Source organism: Arachis ipaensis, chromosome B8, assembly GCF_059453495.1.
Source record: "Arachis ipaensis isolate K30076 ecotype BB chromosome B8, ASM5945349v1, whole genome shotgun sequence".
In the NCBI taxonomy this organism is placed as follows: domain Eukaryota; kingdom Viridiplantae; phylum Streptophyta; class Magnoliopsida; order Fabales; family Fabaceae; genus Arachis; species Arachis ipaensis.
Window position 1 is genome coordinate 12,338,671 of NC_142443.1, and position 16,928 is coordinate 12,355,598.

Sequence of the window (16,928 nt, forward strand, 5' to 3'; positions counted from 1 at the left end):
ACGTTAACTTCAAATCACGTCTGAAATTCAAATTATTCATTATTTTAATAAAGTAAGTTGATCTGGGGGCTCCATACTTATAACTCAAATCGCCGAGTTATAACTAAAAAAGATCAACCTGCTTTATCAAAATATAGTCAGGCTAAGCTTGGGGGTTATGATACGGCCGTTACAAATCCGATGTCATAATTCGGCATTATATACAATAACTCGGCATTATGCACTATAACTTGGCACTTTACGTTATAACTCGGCGTTATACGTTACAATCAGACTCAACGGACTACATCCTGGAATAAAAACGTCCGACCAGACATGATCACTTATTAAAATCTATTAATTGCTCTTCAATTCAGATGATCAATAGAAACGTAATCGGCCTATTTTATCTCACCTATAAAGGTATGATATTTTATTTTCAAAGGATACATTGAATTCTGAATACTGACTTAAGTTTCGGAGTACTTTTGCAGGTACACTCCCCCCTGTTTCTTGCTCAAAGCTCTACGCGATTGGACATCGTCTTGGAGTAAAGCTCGGATTACCATAAAGCTCAAAAGTCGACACCGAAAATAACAACTCGACGTCGATTCTCAGAGACCGAGCTCTCCTTCCAAGTATCCATACAAGAACAACACTAAATATATAAATTGGTAAATTTTTATAACTAATTTAAATTGATAGGTAAGAAATTTTTTATTTAAATAAAAAAATTATTAAGTGATCAATATTATTTTTTATTGTATTTGTCTTCTATTTAAACTAATATTAATCAGTTCTCTATTTTTTTTTCGCTAAAAGTCTAGTCCTTTAGTTCAAAAAATAAATAAATAAATAAATAAAATACATTCATATATGACATAAGTACGACTATTCTATCCAATTAACACCTAAAAGCATTTCAATTTGATAATTAATGATAATGACATTACTTGGTTAGTTAAAATAGCCTGATACTTATTTTCTTTAAATAATGTCATTTGAATATTGTGGAACCAAAAAATAATATATTGAGAAAGATTTAGACTTTTAGCTCTATAATCAAGACCAACCACAATTCAAGTCAGAAAAAAAAAATAATTTAGACAAAAAATAAAAAAATAATTGATGATAAATGATAATATGTTTTTTCAATATAGCGAATTGATGATTGCATATTGGGCAACGCATAATATATAATAATTATATAGTGATTACATGAAGCAGGAGGCTACAAAATCTACTGTACAGTATACACTTGAGCTTTACTGAATTTGATTTTCGAACCATCAGTAAAATTGATCCCTGTTTGGCAGGTATATGTTGACTTTTTTGATTGGTTACTTCTTATTTCTTCATAAATCGCCGCAATTTGAGTCTTAATTTATTATTAGTTAATAGTTATAACTTATAAGTACTTTTTCATTATGATGGATGCGTGAGGAGATGCAGTCATGTCTCTAGACAAGGTCAAAGTTCCTCGGCCCTGAACCTTAACTCGATCATTTCACCTTGAAAAGAAAATGAAAAAAACTTTAATTAATCGACAGAAAAAGCTTAATCATTGAGCGCAATATAATAATTGTTTATGAAATATATGTGACCAAAATTAATTTATGAGAACAGATTTATATAACCCTGAATTATATATATCGAAAACCGTCTATGCTCACCTCTTCTATGCCCTCTCACTCCCTAGGTTAACAAAAAGATTTTTTAACTGGGTGAAACTATCTAGCTTCTTTTGGTTTAGTTTAATTTCTGGCTCTTAATTAATTAATTCGTATTTAGTCTTACCTGATAAAAAATAAATTTGAATCCAAACTATTTTAAAAGTTTACATTTTTTTTTACCAAAGATAGGAGACTTGAACTCGCAACCTCTTAATTAAGTATAGAAAAACTATGCCATTTGAGCTATATTTAATAAGACAAACTCGTATTTATGAAATACTTTGTTTGGCCTATCAGACTCTACTAAAATATATAATACATAATTTTATTATATTAAAAAAATATAATAGTGAGAGTTTAAAGTTATATCATTTATTTTATTTAAAAACTTTTATCTATTATACTATTTGTTTCTTTAATTACATATATAATTTTTCTTAATATTTAATATTTTTTATTTTACTTGATTATTTATTTATTTTACTATTTTTTATATTTTTTAAATTATTAGACTTTTTACTGTTATTATTACTGTTGTTGTTGTTAAAGCCACTACAAACTCCTCTGCAAATATTTTTTTAAGTTAAAAGTGATACTTAAATTCAAGATTTTAAGTAAAAATAAAAAATTTATGTCATTTGCAAATTATAGTTTGTTAGTCTTTTATACATATTCTTATTCGTAATTTTTTTGATCTCTAAATAAAAATGAATTTAAGTATGAATGATGTTATATTGAATCTACTAATTTAATTTAAAATTTATTATTATTTGTTTAAAGTGAAGACTAAAGAATTATTGCAGAAAAAAGAGACTACTAATAATAACGAAAAAGAATATATAAATAAAAAATATATTTTATAATCATCTATCTTATATTACCCATAAATAAATATAAAGACAACTTTTTTTAATTTATCTTTATTTCGCTCTCTATATTTCACACACACACACACATATATATATATATAAAAGCAGCCAAATTGGTATCTTACCTCTAACTTTGGAATGTCTATCTTCCATTCCATTTTTTTTTTGCATTATATTATAGGAATAATTCATAGCTTTGCTGTCTTTTGTTAAAAAAAAAAAAAAACTAGTTGCTCTCCAAATATCACTTTTCATTGATGTGTTTCAAAATAAATAAATAATAATAATATTAATTATACTATATGTATACTAAAATTATTTATTAGTATAAAATATATGTTAAAATATATAATATATATTAAAAATAAATTAAATAATATATATTATATATAAATATATAGTAATTAATGTTAATGATTAATTTTAAAATATAAAAAATATTTTTATATATATATTCCGTGAAATACAAAAGAAAATATACACACCTTACTTTTGAATTAAAAAAAAATTCCACATAACCAACCCCCATCATATTAAGAAGCAAAGAAAATAAAAGTCAGAGATCAGAGAGTAATGTGGGATGCATTAACATTTAACTAGTAAAGGAAAACAAAAACAGAGCAACCAAAGTATGAACTATGAAGAAAGAGAAGAACATATAGTGGTTGAAATGACGAAAAAGGGCCCGAGACACCACCTCCACACACCGGCCACCGAGCCGCTACTATATGCCTCCTTTACTTTCCTTCTTTATCTTCTGCTGTTCTCAGAAATTTATTTTCTTATATACTATCTATGCATAGGAATTTTATATTTATTTTTCCATAGAAAAATAGTTTTTGTTACAATAATAATTAATTTTAATATAAACTGATATAAAATATTCCATCTCAACAACAATTTGTTATATTTTATAAGAAATCTTAGGTAATTAATTATCTTTATATTTATCCTGTATCTGAATTAATATTAGTCAATTTTTTAATTTATTTATTAAAAATGTGAGTAACATTTTTCTTCAGATTTGAATATTATAAATATGTAGTCATGTTATAAAAAAAGTCGAGTGAGAATTGTCAAATAATTGAACACAAATCTCTTTAATAACTAAAAACATTTTTCGGTTTCGAGCAAATTATATATTATATTATATAAGTAAATTTTAGAATAGTTATTAATAGATTAAATTCTTTTCCATTTGATCAGTAATAAATATTGAAAAATAAAATTGTGACATATTATTATTAGACAAAATCAAAATTTTCTATACATCTTTTTTGTTTTACCCGAAAAGCTTATATCCAAATATGCATACAAGTTAACTCATGAATAACCTAACCAAACGATAATAACACTTTAATTTTGTTTACGAGGGTGTGTACTGTGTAGCAGTGTAGTGTAGTGTAGTAATACTATAATTACGATTATATTAGTATTAAATCAAGACTAATAAAAACGAAGATAGACGCAATTAAATAAATACTTACATGAAAAAATAAAAATAAAAAAAATTGCAATATATAATGATAGCAAAGCGAAAGAAAGCAGAGAAGGAGACCCAAACCAAAATCTCCAATCTCATTCTGCTTCTTTGCTTCTTCGCTTCTCTTCTCTGCGTTCTCTTCTCTGCTGCATCGAACCAAAGAGGATTCAGCAATGCCTGCACAGAAGCGCCCTTACCCTGACACTCTCGACGACGCCGACGACTCCTCCAACCACCTCTTCCCTCATCGCCACCCCAAGCACCACCGCGACCGCACCCTCAAGCCCCACCATCCAGATGAAGATGCTGCTGGAGCCCACAAGGAAGAGGACGAGCAAGAACAAGAGCAAGGGGATGCTGAGCAAGAAGATGAGGAAGATGAGCAACAAGGAGCAGAAGAAGAAGAAGATGATGATGAAGAAGAAGAAGAAGAGGACGATGACGAAGATGAAGATGAAGGTGAGGGAGATGAAGAAGATGAAGAAGAAGGGAAACACAACGACGAGGGTAAACCCGATGGTTACGTGTTATCATCCTTTCTTCTTCGTGATTTACGTGCATCTTATTATTTTCGTGTTTCTTCAACTGGGTCCTCGCGCTTTTGCTACTTCGTAATTCTTCTGTTTTCTCAAGGTGTTCATTTTGTTCTTTGTTGGTTGTTTTCAGATTCTGACGACACCCCATCTTCGGATTCTGAAGAAAAACCAGAGTACGAACTCTATTTGTCTAGTGCATTGCTTCAAAACTTGTGCTTTTCTCTGCTTCCTCTTCTTCTCTTTTTCCCCCAGATTCATGTTGCTGATCGATGTGTCTCTGTTTTGGGGTGCTGGGTTGGTGTGAATTTCGCATCTTGTGTTCTTCTTCCTTTGATTTTGGACGCTTCTGATGTGGGTTCCCTCTTCCCACTGTAGAAGGGGGTTGCTCTATGATTCCTCTTTTCACTTTTCTGTGTTATTTTAGCTGAAATGTGTGTGTTTTCCGAATCTACCCCTTTTGATTCGTCTTAGCTCGTTTGCATGCTTGCATTTTCGTCTTGTTGGTGCATTAGACTAGCTCATTGGTTGCATAATCGAACAACGTTTGTTATTTTGGCGTGGACTTTTGTTGCTTAGTGTTGTTATGCATAGGGTGGGATTGAACTTCGAGATCTCCTTCATGGCATGAAGGAGGTGTATGAATACTCTTGCTTTATGAATTATATTAACATTCATATTGTAGGTGGAGTTCTAGTGGGTGGTGTGCATCAGAATGTTCTAAGTAGTCACTTCTTTACTCTACAAGTTGTGTGGGGAAAGTTTGAAACTAAGTGTTTTGAAGCATTATCATCTATCACTTGCCATGTACCTGTGGTCAAAATTCTATAGGCTCACAAGGTTCCCTGTAATGCCCTGTAGTTCATGATCTGTGCTGGTACTTGAATTGCTTTTCCATGTTATAGTAACCTGTTAAAGCATAACATGAAACAGCGTACTTGCTTTCTGAATTTGGAGATACTTGTCCAAAGTTGTCAAAGGTGAAAGGCATGTGGGATACCATGTTGTAAGTTAAGTTGGGCCACAATGTGCTTGTATCTCAGAAGAAACGACTTAACATTATAAAAGACGAAAATACTGAAGAAGAAAATACCCAACATTTCGACTCCTTTGCATTATGTCATAGTATAAAATATCCCTAAGCTGCTTGCTGTGACATTATGACTATTTTACCCCTTTTGTATAACAGCTAGGAAGTTAGATAGCTTTTGGTGTTATTACTGTTTCAGTGTTTTGTGAAAAGTGGCTGGTGAGTTATAAATTTCTTCCAGCTTAGAGAATTTAGATGATCAAGGTAGGCAGTGCCTGTGATATAGCATTAACTGTGTTTTTAAGTCTTAACTGTTAGAAAGCTGCTAAATTTGTTGTAACATCTTCATAAGTTGCTGAATTATGACTGTTCTAACTACCCAATTGGTGGGTATCAGTCATAAATCCCATATGAAAATGTTCTTTCTATCACTTGTATGTAAATATGTTCTTATCGTCTTGTTCTTTTCGCAGATTTGTGTTTGTAGAACTTCTGGAAATTCGTAAGGATGTCCAGTGCCCAATTTGCCTTGGTATGTTTGGTTTTCACTTTTTGGGGCTTAAGTATGGTGTTAAATTCTGTGTGGGCTTACATTTTGCTATCGGCAAGATGTGCTGGGAGCTCTAGTATTTCATTTAATTCTATGTGCACAACAATCATAAAATAGAAAGTTGTTTTTTTCACAAACACTAAGTGTGATGGGAAGTCTCCTATGCTAATACTACTTTTATCTTTTGCTAGAAGGAGAGGTGATGGCTTAATATATGTTATTTTCATAGATACCTGTTGATTTATTATTGTATATTGATCTTGTAACTAGGTGATCATGAACCTTTTAACAATCCTTAGTGGTTTCTTTTTCTGTATTGTTGCTGATATTGCTTAATAATACTAGCATTTTAGCTTCATCTCCTAAGAGTGCCAAACTATCAATTGTAGTTTTGTAAAGCGAGCAGAATTGTTGAACTATCTTTTCTGAGATTACTAAAGAGGGGCAATAGCCACTTAGCTAGCCTGTTGATTTTACCTATATAGTCTATATATAACAGAGGGATGCATTCATGCATGCATTTTCGAGAGTATAATGAATGACTTGAGCAGTTGAGTTAATGAGTTAGATACAATCAAGAGATATGTGCATGTCAGCGATGTTTGATCAAGTATCAATTGTGGGTTTTGAGGTGAGGAACTCAACTTTTAGTGCATATAATAACCATTGTCTTTGTAGCTGCCCTAGATTCTGAGTGATACTTAAGGTTCATAATAGTGCTTACACAAGTTCTTAGGTACATCTTGCTATGTGAAATTTTGTTTAAAAAAGGAAAGATCCCGAAGATTGAAAACCTAAATATTGAAATGGAAAAACAAAAAAGTAAACTCATTTCTCTATACGGAGCATATTAGTTTAATTAACATAGGAAATTTGACATATTTTACTGGATTTGGATTCTATAAAAATAATGAATAAATAATAGTCAATCAATGGTGAGATTGAAACATAACCAAAGGATCCAAATCCTATTTTATTTGCTCTCAATTTGGTATTTAAATGTTTACCAAATGTAAATGCTTTTTTTGAAAAAAAAAATTGTTGGTACCTATATTCTTAGTTATGGTTTTAACAGGTAGTTTCGGATTCCACTATGAAGGAAAATTTTTAAATCATGTTCAATGATGGTGAACTTATCCTATTAAACTAACAAAGTATTTGCTTCGACAGGCATTATTAAGAAAACAAGAACTGTCATGGAATGCTTGCACCGGTTTTGCAGGGAATGCATTGACAAGTCAATGCGACTTGGGTAGGTCACATGAAGCAATTCCAGGGTTTTTGTTTGTGTAATTTGCTTCCAATACATGCAATCAATCTAAACCCTTCTTGCCTCCCGTGTACTCATCACAAAACACAAGATATAATCTCTGTATGCAGACTCATCATTCATGTATTATCTCAGGAACAATGAATGCCCTGCTTGCCGAACACATTGTGCCAGTCGCCGTTCTTTGAGAGATGATCCGAAATATGATGCCCTTATTGCTGCTTTATATCCAGATATTGAGAAGTACGAGGAAGAGGTATGAGTTGACCTGTTTACTATGTATTTTGACCATGTGTAAAAAATTGACTAGTGCTACTAACACTGGTTGCTTTATTATAGGAGCTTGAATTTCGTGAAGAGGAGAAGAACCGCAATAAGCAGGTAAATATTTATTGGCTGAACATTTCTAAACATGCTTTCAGATTTTAGGCATGTTCACAATAATTAAACTAGTAATTCCACTTTTTTATTGTTTGACACTGAATTATTGCCTATCTGCTTGGCTGCCATCACATGCCAACTCCTCAATTACATAATTCCTTGCATTTGCAATAGTACCTTGTTCCTGGTGTCATTTAATAACTTCTTTCTGACAGATTCAAGCTTCAATTGCAAAAGTTGTTCAACGGCAGTCTGAAGCACTAGTTAAGAGACGTAAAGATTCACCAAGTGTATTCGTGACAAGATCCCAGCGAAATCAACGAAATGCTTCTAGGAGACAAAATCAAGTGATTGATATTCAAGGATCTGAGGATAATGAGGAGGAAAATGACAATAACGAAAAGGACTCATCATCTGCTGATGAGCGGGGTACAGAGGCGAGGCAAAGAAGGAGAAAGAGATGGACCAGAGTTCGCACCTCTCAGCCCTCATCATCAATGGCAAGTCCTGATGGTGGATGTGCAGAAAGTGACTTGGATAACGGTAGAGAAAATCGAGGACTTTCAAGGCAGGTGTCAAAACCTCGAAAACTTACATGGGGAAGGGGTGGATTTAGAAGTCACACAAGGCATGGAAGTGGCAGTGGTAGTAGTAGCAAAAGCTCTCGCAGTAGTCGAGTGTCTAAGATGGTTGATTTTCTCCGAAACTTGGATGAGAATGCTGATGAGGTATAGATCTCCCCTCTTAATAAATCTATAGGTGTCAAATGTTATTGCTGAGTGCAACTTTGTTATGAATTCTTAATTCAGTTTTGTTCAAGATCCTTTATATTCTTATTGGCAGTTAGATATCCATCTCATGCTTTATTCTTTGGGCAAACGAGGCGCACCAAGTTTGGAGAAGCCACACCTTTGCTGTCGCCCAACTTTGTCTGTCAAGAACCTTTGCGAAGTGAGATGCTCCTTTGTTTTAGTCACTTGTTTATGACAGCAAATTATTCTGATTTGATTGATTTAAATTTATTTATTCTTCTAGTAGAAGGCCTAGTATTAACATATAGGTTCTATTATTTTCTGTGATCTCTTCCCAAAGAAAATGATTGCATCTTATGCTTTTTGTTAATGAGACAATTTAATTGCCATATGATGATTGTCTAATACTTGTTTAAAATTGCTTTTGCAAAGTATGTTGCTCGCCAAACACCTGTGCCTGTTGAAGAAGTTGAGATATTGGCAGTTAAAGGATGCAGTGGCACAGATTTCGACAAGTCAACTGATGAGACTTCATCCTTGATATGTGATGAGCTAACAACTCTGGTTATAGATCCATCTAAATATGAACTAGAAATTTTGCAGGGAGATGAATCTTTAGCAGGGATTAGATCTAAATGCATATCTAAAAGGGAGCATTTGGTGAGTCTTAATGTGGTTTTATTAAATAACTGTTATTATTTCAAGCATCAAACCTAATTTCCCCTCGTTTTCTGCTGTTTCAGATTCTGGCATACAGGCGGAAAGGGGCACTATAGTCACGCTGAACTTTTTTTCATTTGTATATAGCAAGGACAAATTGTCTAAGTTGTTCTCCCTCCCACCCCAAAAAAACCAAGAAACTATAGTATACTAAATTATATGACCCTTTGAAAAGGTTTATGCAAGCCTGAAGGTGTCATAAATAAACTTTAGATAAAATATTAGTTACAGTTTTATTTGGTAAGGAGTTTTATTTAATTTTCATGATGGACACAAAATTCGGCATTGTATTCAAATCCATCGGCATGGTTGGAGTGATTGTTGTTAGCACCTCTGCATTGTTACAATAGATTCATAGTTTTCATTGTGGAAATGAATATTTTAATGAGAAAATGATTAGTATTTTGTATTTGCGAACATTAATTAAGATATATTACAAACTGATATGACACTAGAATTTGAAATTGTTGTCAAATTCACGTCTACTAGATGCTCCTCCATCATCTCATGGTGGCAGCAGGACTTGAAACTACAATGGCATTTGATATCTTGTTTTTGGCTACATGCAAATTTGGCGACTTGGGATTTGTTGTATCCTTAGCAGACCTATTGCTTCATACAACACAACTCATTGTCAGATGTTTTAAAAGTGGTAGAAAACAAAGAATGAAGAAATGTTTTAAACTTTTAATTTTGCACATACTTATTGGGAAAGAAAGGATGGTCAAATTTTGGAGTTGGCATCACATGAGAAACCTTTGACCTTGTCATCAGATGTTTCAGTGCCTTTTCTTCCTCTCTCTGCATGCATCACATATCACACTACCTTGCTTAGATCACTATCAAGTGGTAGATGAAGAAAAACAAAGAATAAATTGAAGACTATACTATAGAGTATAAGAACTAAAACTAAAATAGCTACTATGGTCTATGATATATAGTTAGGAACGCACGAATACGAAGACTAAAGTCACCTTCTCATTAAATTGGGCTCTAGACATGGCCCAATTCTCCGAATGTAAACTGAACTCTTGAACTTGGGTAAGGGGTTTACGAACTTTATCTGTAACTGGGAATGGATCCCTGCAGGCAAAATCCACAATTCCACATCCATGATATATGAGAATATAACTCAATTCTTCATAGACACAAAAGAAAGTGAAACCTAATACTATTAATGTTACTCACTCTTCTCTTTTCACCATTAGTTGTTCCTCCATTTCTTGTTGCAGTTCTATCTCATGTCTAACTAGGGAGTCCAATTGGAATGGTTCTGGTTTAGTGCACTGCTTAGATTCAAGTTTTTGAGGTTCCTGCATATCATGATATCAGTAATTTCGTACTGCTAATTCTTAGTATCTAGAGATTAATGAGACACCAAATTGAAAAAACTTCTTTACTTGAGGATAGTCATTGGTATAAGGGTATGGCTTATGCAGAAGTTCCACATTATGTTTCTTATCTTTCCGGTCACCCCTCTCCTAACATAGAGAAAAATTGCAATTGTTATAGCATAACCGGATCATTGCATAGATCCTTCAAAACAAAAGGGAATGTAATGAACCTCAGTGTGGAGATGGAATGGCTTTGGAATTGTGTTTCTGGTAACTGGTTTGTTTTTACAAGTACTTTCAGACTTAAAATAAACCTGCAACATAAGAACACAAAGGATGAGTTGATGATAGAACATGCATCCTTATTTCTTAAATCAAGTAGAGTTAACTGAAGCTTTGGGAAGTAGATGGTTTGATTTCAAATCTAGATTACCAAATCAGACAAATCAGCCATGGCAGGTGGTGGAATCCTGTCATTTGTTGCAAAGTGAAATTCTTGAGGTACAGTGACTTGTTTCTTGGCATGATAGTGTAGTCCAATGTCTCCTTTACTTTCAAAGATCTAATGAAATAAGAGAAAGATTATTTTTGTTTAGTGCTAAAGGATAAAATGAGAATAATGAAGTTAATTAAATTTCTCAGTCGGTAGCCTTTTACCTTCTTATTTAGAGGCCTTGCCTTAAATTTGGGTTTTCTTGCAAGCTTTTCTAGCTCTAATTCTACTGAACTTTTCATCTTTTGTGGCCGGGCACGTAGTGATGTCTGAAATGTAGGTGTTTTAGGCTCTGTAAGAACAGATTTCCATGGATTCTCCTAATACAAAAAAATAAAATTGATGAATAGCAAGTCAAGGATCAAAGTGATGTGTCTCATATGTAGAACTTTTTGTTTGGTAGCTTTGGTGAATGCTGGGTATACCTTGAAACACTAGATTAATATATGTTGAGAAGTAATGTTAATTTTGGAAAAAAGAGAAGCAGCCAAATATTTATGGTAGTGTGCTATATATGTAATTTAACCTTCATTAGGAGTAAAACAATCCTTTCAGGAGAAATTTTCCTTTCATATACTTAGAGAGATTGGAAAGTTATACTATATTAGTATTTCTTGTTTATTCCTTATTTTTGCAAAGATCTCTTCTCCTCCTATCTTCTTTTGCTCTTCACTCAACAAATTTATTCTTTCATCAAGAGAAGAAAAAGTATCAAACATCAAAGTTTAGTAAATGACTGATGAATACTTCCGTCAATCGAAACATCAAATTTTGCATAAATAAAAGCTTAGTCCTACGGTATGTGATTTATCTTTTTTTTTTTTCTGTAAAAAGGAGGAAATGGGAGCGTTAATTCTTGAGAATTTTGCACTCTAAAAAAATTATATTTATAAGTAAAAACAAAGTATGGGCGAAAGAGAAGAATGAAGTACCTTCTTATTCAGTGGTTGAGCCTTGAATTTTGGCATTCTAGGAACCATTTCTTGATCAAGATCAGTAGTACTCCTTACACTTGCTGAGGCAACAGCCTGATCTGTCTTGAATCCAGGTTCTTTAGGCCTTGGTTTCATCTGTTTCTGAGCAGCACGTCCCTGAATCATAAGTCAAAACTATAAGAACATCTACTCACATGGTGCAACAAAAGAAGAAAACAGAATGGACAATAGAGGAATAAAACAAACCTTCACGGCATTTATCTGCATTTTACTATTACTTGAAGATATGTTTGTGTTGCCATTTGTCACACCCAATGGCAACTTACGAGGCAAATTTTGAGGTTCCACATACAGAATCTGGTTATATTTTTGAGGAGTTATACTTTAGTTAGGGCACAAATATGAGAGAAAAGTTATTTGAAACAGTGGGGGAAACACACAAATAAAGACATCGACCTGTCTAGCTTTGCCTCCTTCCAACTTCTGCCTCTTAATAGCTTGGTTCTCATATACCTGAAATATAGATTACTGATTTTTGAAACATTGTGATAAACACACTAATTAATCAAATTTGAAAGTAACCTTTACCTTGTGCATTTTCTCAGCTTCACCAAAATCACGCAGGCTATTATTGGTTCTAGGCTTAAATGCTGGAACAACTTGAAAAATTCAGAAAAAGCTTAACCAAGTAATTTACTTCATACAAGATAAATAGAACAATAATTGACTATGTCGATCAATCTCAAGTGAGAGACTCTAATTAAGATATAGGTCAAGTAGTTTTTCTCTTAACAAACTAGGATGAAAAGTATCTAAGTAAATTAACTTATTTGGCATTTCAAACAATTCATGATGAAAGTCTAACAAAAAATAAAGTAGATCATCTGTTTCTAAATCATCATGTCTAAATCCAGTTCTGAATGAGAGTTCATTCATGATTATATTACAAATTGCATTGCATTTCTACTCTTCATTTCATCAAAGAAAGCAACAAGAAGAAGAAGGAACATACGAGAGGTGGCTACTATGATGGTGTCGCCGCCAGTTTCCACCGCCATTTCGGATTCGGGTGTTCGCAGGTTCAAATTTTTTGGCAAGTGAAGTAAATTGTTGGAAGCTTCAATAATATAATTAGTAAAATAAAATGAAAATAATAAAAAAACGAGAATTTGCAGAGAGAGAGAGAGAGAGCGAGAGGGAGAGGAGAAAGTGAAACGTTTGTAATGGAAAAGGAGAAAACGAGAAGAACATGAACATAACCGTTCAAGTTAGTTCAACTTCTAACGGCTATTTTGTCACGCTCCATGAGACACGCGCCTTCAAACGATGTCGTTTTCCCCTCAAATATGTGTAACAAACCGAAAATAGCTTTTATTCTTTAACTTTAACGTACTTACAAATCACATCTGGATTCTTATATGATTATTTATACATTGAATAGTAAAAGTAATTATTATTTTTAGATAATACATGTATGTAAAAAAAAATTAAGAGGTTGCGGGTTCGAGTCTCATATCTTTGGTAAAAAAATAAAAAATAAAAAAATAAAAAATAAAAAATTAATCATACTAGTATACACAAAAAATCAATCATTAAATTAATTATTTATATAGAATATATATTATAATATAAAATACATATTGAAATAAATTTAACACTATATGTATGTATTTATATACAAATATATGATAACTGATTTTTAGTATAGAAGTAGTAATTTTTTTAAAAGAAAAAACATCATAATTAAATTGTTAATTTATTGTAACTTAATAATACTAATAATAATAATTTTAAGCGTTTGTTGGCTTTTTCTTTAAATGTTACCAAAAAAAGTTTTTTAATGAAAAATAATTTTACACTATTACTAATTACAAATCAATAATTCTCTTAATTAAAAAGAAAAAAAAAGTAAACACTTCTCATATGCACAAGCACAACCCTACAAATTAATATATTTTAAAGAATTTTTTAAATAAAAGATAAATAATAGATTATGAGCTATAGCAGGAGTTCTTTTCCGTGGGAAAACAGAACAAAAATTCTTAACAAGTTTCCACAATTCATGGACCACGATACTTGCACATGCATTTTTCTTAGGTTTACACCTGAAAATAATAGCTACTACAACATTATTACGTACTTGATTAAGATATATATACTGGATCTGTATATATTTATTATAGTTTGATCTTCAAAAGCATCATCATTATTATTATTATCATCATATAGTATTATTCAACAGTGTATATATGATGCAAAACATAGGGGTTGTAGGTTCTTTTGTTAGTGTTATTGTTATGTTGATGATATGCAGATCAGAAATGATTGTAATAATTTCAAGGGAACCATGTGATATAGTGTACTGGGATTTTGTGACATGCGTTAGGTACCTTGCAGGTTATGAATCAGAACCAACCAAGCATTGCTGTGAAACTGTGGCCACACTCAACAAGGAAGATAAGCAATACACCGAACTAATTTGTCAGTGTATTGAGGACTTGGCAAAGGGCATTCGCATCAAATTTGATTTGGAACGCATTCAATTTCTCCCAGATAGATGTCACATGCCTATCACTTTCCCCATTTCTAATGACTTCAATTGCTCCATGTAATTAGTTCATTATTCATCAAAAAATCTGTCTTAGCTTAATCGTTTTAATTATAATTATGTCACTGCTAATTATATATATATATAACGAGGTCTTGTTTTATTTTGCAGCATTCAATCAACGGCGAATTGGAAGGGCAAATTAAAGGTATAAGACAGACAGATATTATCTCTATCTTTCAAAGTGTATAATCGCTCTGATAGTAATAGAAACTGGAATCCAATTATTTTGATATTATTCAATTACAATAATCAAGTGTGAAAGTGATGCAAGCATTTCATGTTACGTTCATGAAAGATACGGAATCCCAGTAAGCAATTTAACAATTCAGCGTGTAATTATATTCTGGCACATCAATCAGCAACGAAATAAGGATTTTTTTTTCCCCTTTCTCTTCTTTAATTTATTGAAGTGACACTTCCATCTGATGAATTTAGTATCTTCTTGTCTATTTATATCCTCCTGTATCTTTTAAAAATTAATGTCTCACTAAACCAAACAGCAAATATGTGTCACTATATCCATGTTTCATTGAGATATAATTAAACATCAACCAAAAGCTATCATTGTCTGTTATAAGGGACATTTTTTATTTGTGATGTATCTAATTAAACTTAAAAATGGTAGCATTTAAAAAATCAGAAATGTATAGCATAGTTCATACATTTACATATTAATTATACTACGTATATATCCTAAAAAAGATTAGTTATTATATTAGTTATTTGTATAAAATACATATTAAAATATAAAATATATTAAAAATGAGTTAAACAACAATATATTTATATACAAATATATAATGACTAATTTTTTGTATTTATATAATATTTTTATTTACCTAATTAGTATTATTAATTTCATAAATTTTTGTTGTTTACACTAAATGACACTCTTTCCGTTTTAAAATAATTATTGCTTTGATTTTTTTTTTAATTTATAAAAATGTTAAAACGACAATTATTCCAAAATGAAAATAGTAAACAAGAATTGGTAATATAGGACTTGAGAATGGTACGGTGTCGCATTTATTGTGATGTCTCTAGTTGATGGACATGGTGGCGGTATCAAAGGTAGCCAATTTAATTTGAGGATAAAAAAGATGCACCCTAGTTGGGAAACATGCATGCATGATGCAGTATATGATTGTAGAAATTAGAAGTGGCGGATGAATTGAATCAAGATAAGAGTTGCCATTCCCTAGTAAGTTATGGTGTTCAAAAGCTAGATAGTAGCACCTCCCTCTTTGGAGAAAATGTGGTGTTCATCCATATGAGATGTCAAATATCTATTATATATTACAAGTATAATAATTGGGGAAAATTAGATATACGTATTATTGTAACAAGAAAATTGATGAGGACAAAGCAAAATATTCAAATAATAGAAGTATTTAGAGAAAAGAGACAATTTCTCAAAATAATGAACATTTGCACTATCAATTGACGATGAGAAATCATCCTGCATAGTTATAATTTATGAACTTCCAACCATGTGCTTAATTATGGATGGATATATAAGCTGGTGCAATCTTCTACAAAGTTGAGCATATTAATTACAGCTAACGCGTTTTTCATTAATTAATTAGATGAACATCATGTATGCTTAAATGTTATTGCTATAATTTAGTGAGATTAATTTTGGTGCAGTAAAATAGTTTTTAATAGTAATTCAATCATTTTTTTTTTTTGAATAATTATTCATGTGACTAAAAAAGTTGTTAGATATAATATTACATGATTAGATATATGTGTAATATTATTTTATACTGATAGTATATTAAAAATAAATTTTATTTTATTATCAAAAGTTCAAATAATTCAATTCCTTAAAAATGTGTTTATAATAAAAAAAATTGTTATTCTTTTAATTCTAATTAATTTAGACTCTCCTTTTTATTTTTATTGGCAAAATATTTAGGTGAATTTAGTACTAATAAACTCTACACACTTAATTATTAGTGTTTATTAAAAAAGTTACAGATCTTATACCAACTCAAAAAATATAAAAAAAAACACCAAACATACATTATTTTAAAGAATAATACTACAGTAAAAAGTAAAATTTTGGTAAAAAGTAAATATTATATTTTTTTGTAACGAAAAAATCTACAAAAAAAAAATCATCATGTGCAATATATATGTTTTTTTTTTAAATTTAGTAAAGAAAATTTATTTTTTATTTAATTATATTTTTCACTAAAAAAAATTATTTTAAAATCTCTGTTAGTTGTACCATTTAGCTTATACTTATAAATTTTGAACTATTGAAAATTAGACAAACATATTGACCATGGACTAACTCGGTGAGGAGCAAT

The 16,928-nt window shown here is 31.3% G+C and overlaps 3 protein-coding genes across 5 annotated transcripts; 2 read left to right on the forward strand and 1 right to left on the reverse strand.

Annotated features, from left to right (window-relative positions):
- The first annotated feature begins 3,985 nt into the window (after positions 1-3,985).
- On the forward strand, positions 3,986-9,660 carry RING1A (RING 1A). 2 transcript variants are annotated; one of them, XM_016315525.3, is made up of 10 exons: positions 3,986-4,511; positions 4,671-4,713; positions 6,041-6,099; positions 7,288-7,369; positions 7,523-7,643; positions 7,727-7,768; positions 7,984-8,496; positions 8,612-8,719; positions 8,953-9,180; positions 9,264-9,660. In XM_016315525.3, the coding sequence occupies exons 1-10, from the start codon at positions 4,178-4,180 to the stop codon at positions 9,294-9,296; spliced, it is 1,563 nt and encodes a 520-aa protein (XP_016171011.1). In that variant the 5' UTR covers positions 3,986-4,177; the 3' UTR covers positions 9,297-9,660. The 2 variants fall into 2 exon arrangements, with proteins under 2 accessions (XP_016171011.1, XP_016171010.1); XM_016315524.3 differs by having other exon boundaries at positions 4,062-4,523.
- On the reverse strand, positions 9,627-13,206 carry LOC107613500 (protein TPX2-like). Of its 2 annotated transcripts, none has more exons than XM_088496899.1 (13): positions 13,015-13,206; positions 12,591-12,652; positions 12,459-12,515; positions 12,249-12,359; positions 12,000-12,158; positions 11,232-11,387; positions 11,008-11,136; positions 10,805-10,888; positions 10,641-10,721; positions 10,429-10,553; positions 10,215-10,323; positions 9,944-10,041; positions 9,627-9,846 (listed from the first exon to the last, which is right to left on the reverse strand). In XM_088496899.1, exons 1-13 carry the CDS (start codon positions 13,058-13,060, stop codon positions 9,741-9,743), a joined length of 1,323 nt encoding a protein of 440 aa, XP_088353025.1. In that variant the 5' UTR covers positions 13,061-13,206; the 3' UTR covers positions 9,627-9,740. The 2 variants fall into 2 exon arrangements, with proteins under 2 accessions (XP_088353025.1, XP_088353024.1); XM_088496898.1 differs by having other exon boundaries at positions 9,627-9,852.
- An 858-nt stretch (positions 13,207-14,064) lies between these two features.
- On the forward strand, positions 14,065-14,771 carry LOC148547237 (Bifunctional inhibitor/lipid-transfer protein/seed storage 2S albumin superfamily protein). The gene is made up of 3 exons (XM_088495346.1): positions 14,065-14,168; positions 14,317-14,610; positions 14,722-14,771. The coding sequence occupies exons 1-3, from the start codon at positions 14,065-14,067 to the stop codon at positions 14,762-14,764; spliced, it is 441 nt and encodes a 146-aa protein (XP_088351472.1). The 3' UTR covers positions 14,765-14,771.
- Positions 14,772-16,928: the final 2,157 nt, after the last annotated feature.

Coding starts and splice junctions, on each gene's coding strand:
- RING1A (XM_016315524.3), top strand. CDS start 4,178: ATGCCTGCACAGAAGCGCCCTTACCCTGACACTCTCGACGACGCCGAC. Junction 4,714..6,040: donor GATTCTGAAGAAAAACCAGA/GTACGAACTCTA, acceptor TTCTTTTCGCAG/ATTTGTGTTTGTAGAACTTC. Junction 8,497..8,611: donor TGGATGAGAATGCTGATGAG/GTATAGATCTCC, acceptor TCTTATTGGCAG/TTAGATATCCATCTCATGCT.
- LOC107613500 (XM_088496898.1), bottom strand. CDS start 13,060: ATGGCGGTGGAAACTGGCGGCGACACCATCATAGTAGCCACCTCTC. Junction 11,388..11,999: donor CTCAACCACTGAATAAGAAG/GTACTTCATTCT, acceptor TTTTTGTATTAG/GAGAATCCATGGAAATCTGT. Junction 10,722..10,804: donor CATTCCATCTCCACACTGAG/GTTCATTACATT, acceptor TCTCTATGTTAG/GAGAGGGGTGACCGGAAAGA.
- LOC148547237 (XM_088495346.1), top strand. CDS start 14,065: ATGGACCACGATACTTGCACATGCATTTTTCTTAGGTTTACACCTGAA. Junction 14,169..14,316: donor AAGATATATATACTGGATCT/GTATATATTTAT, acceptor GATGATATGCAG/ATCAGAAATGATTGTAATAA. Junction 14,611..14,721: donor AATGACTTCAATTGCTCCAT/GTAATTAGTTCA, acceptor TTTATTTTGCAG/CATTCAATCAACGGCGAATT.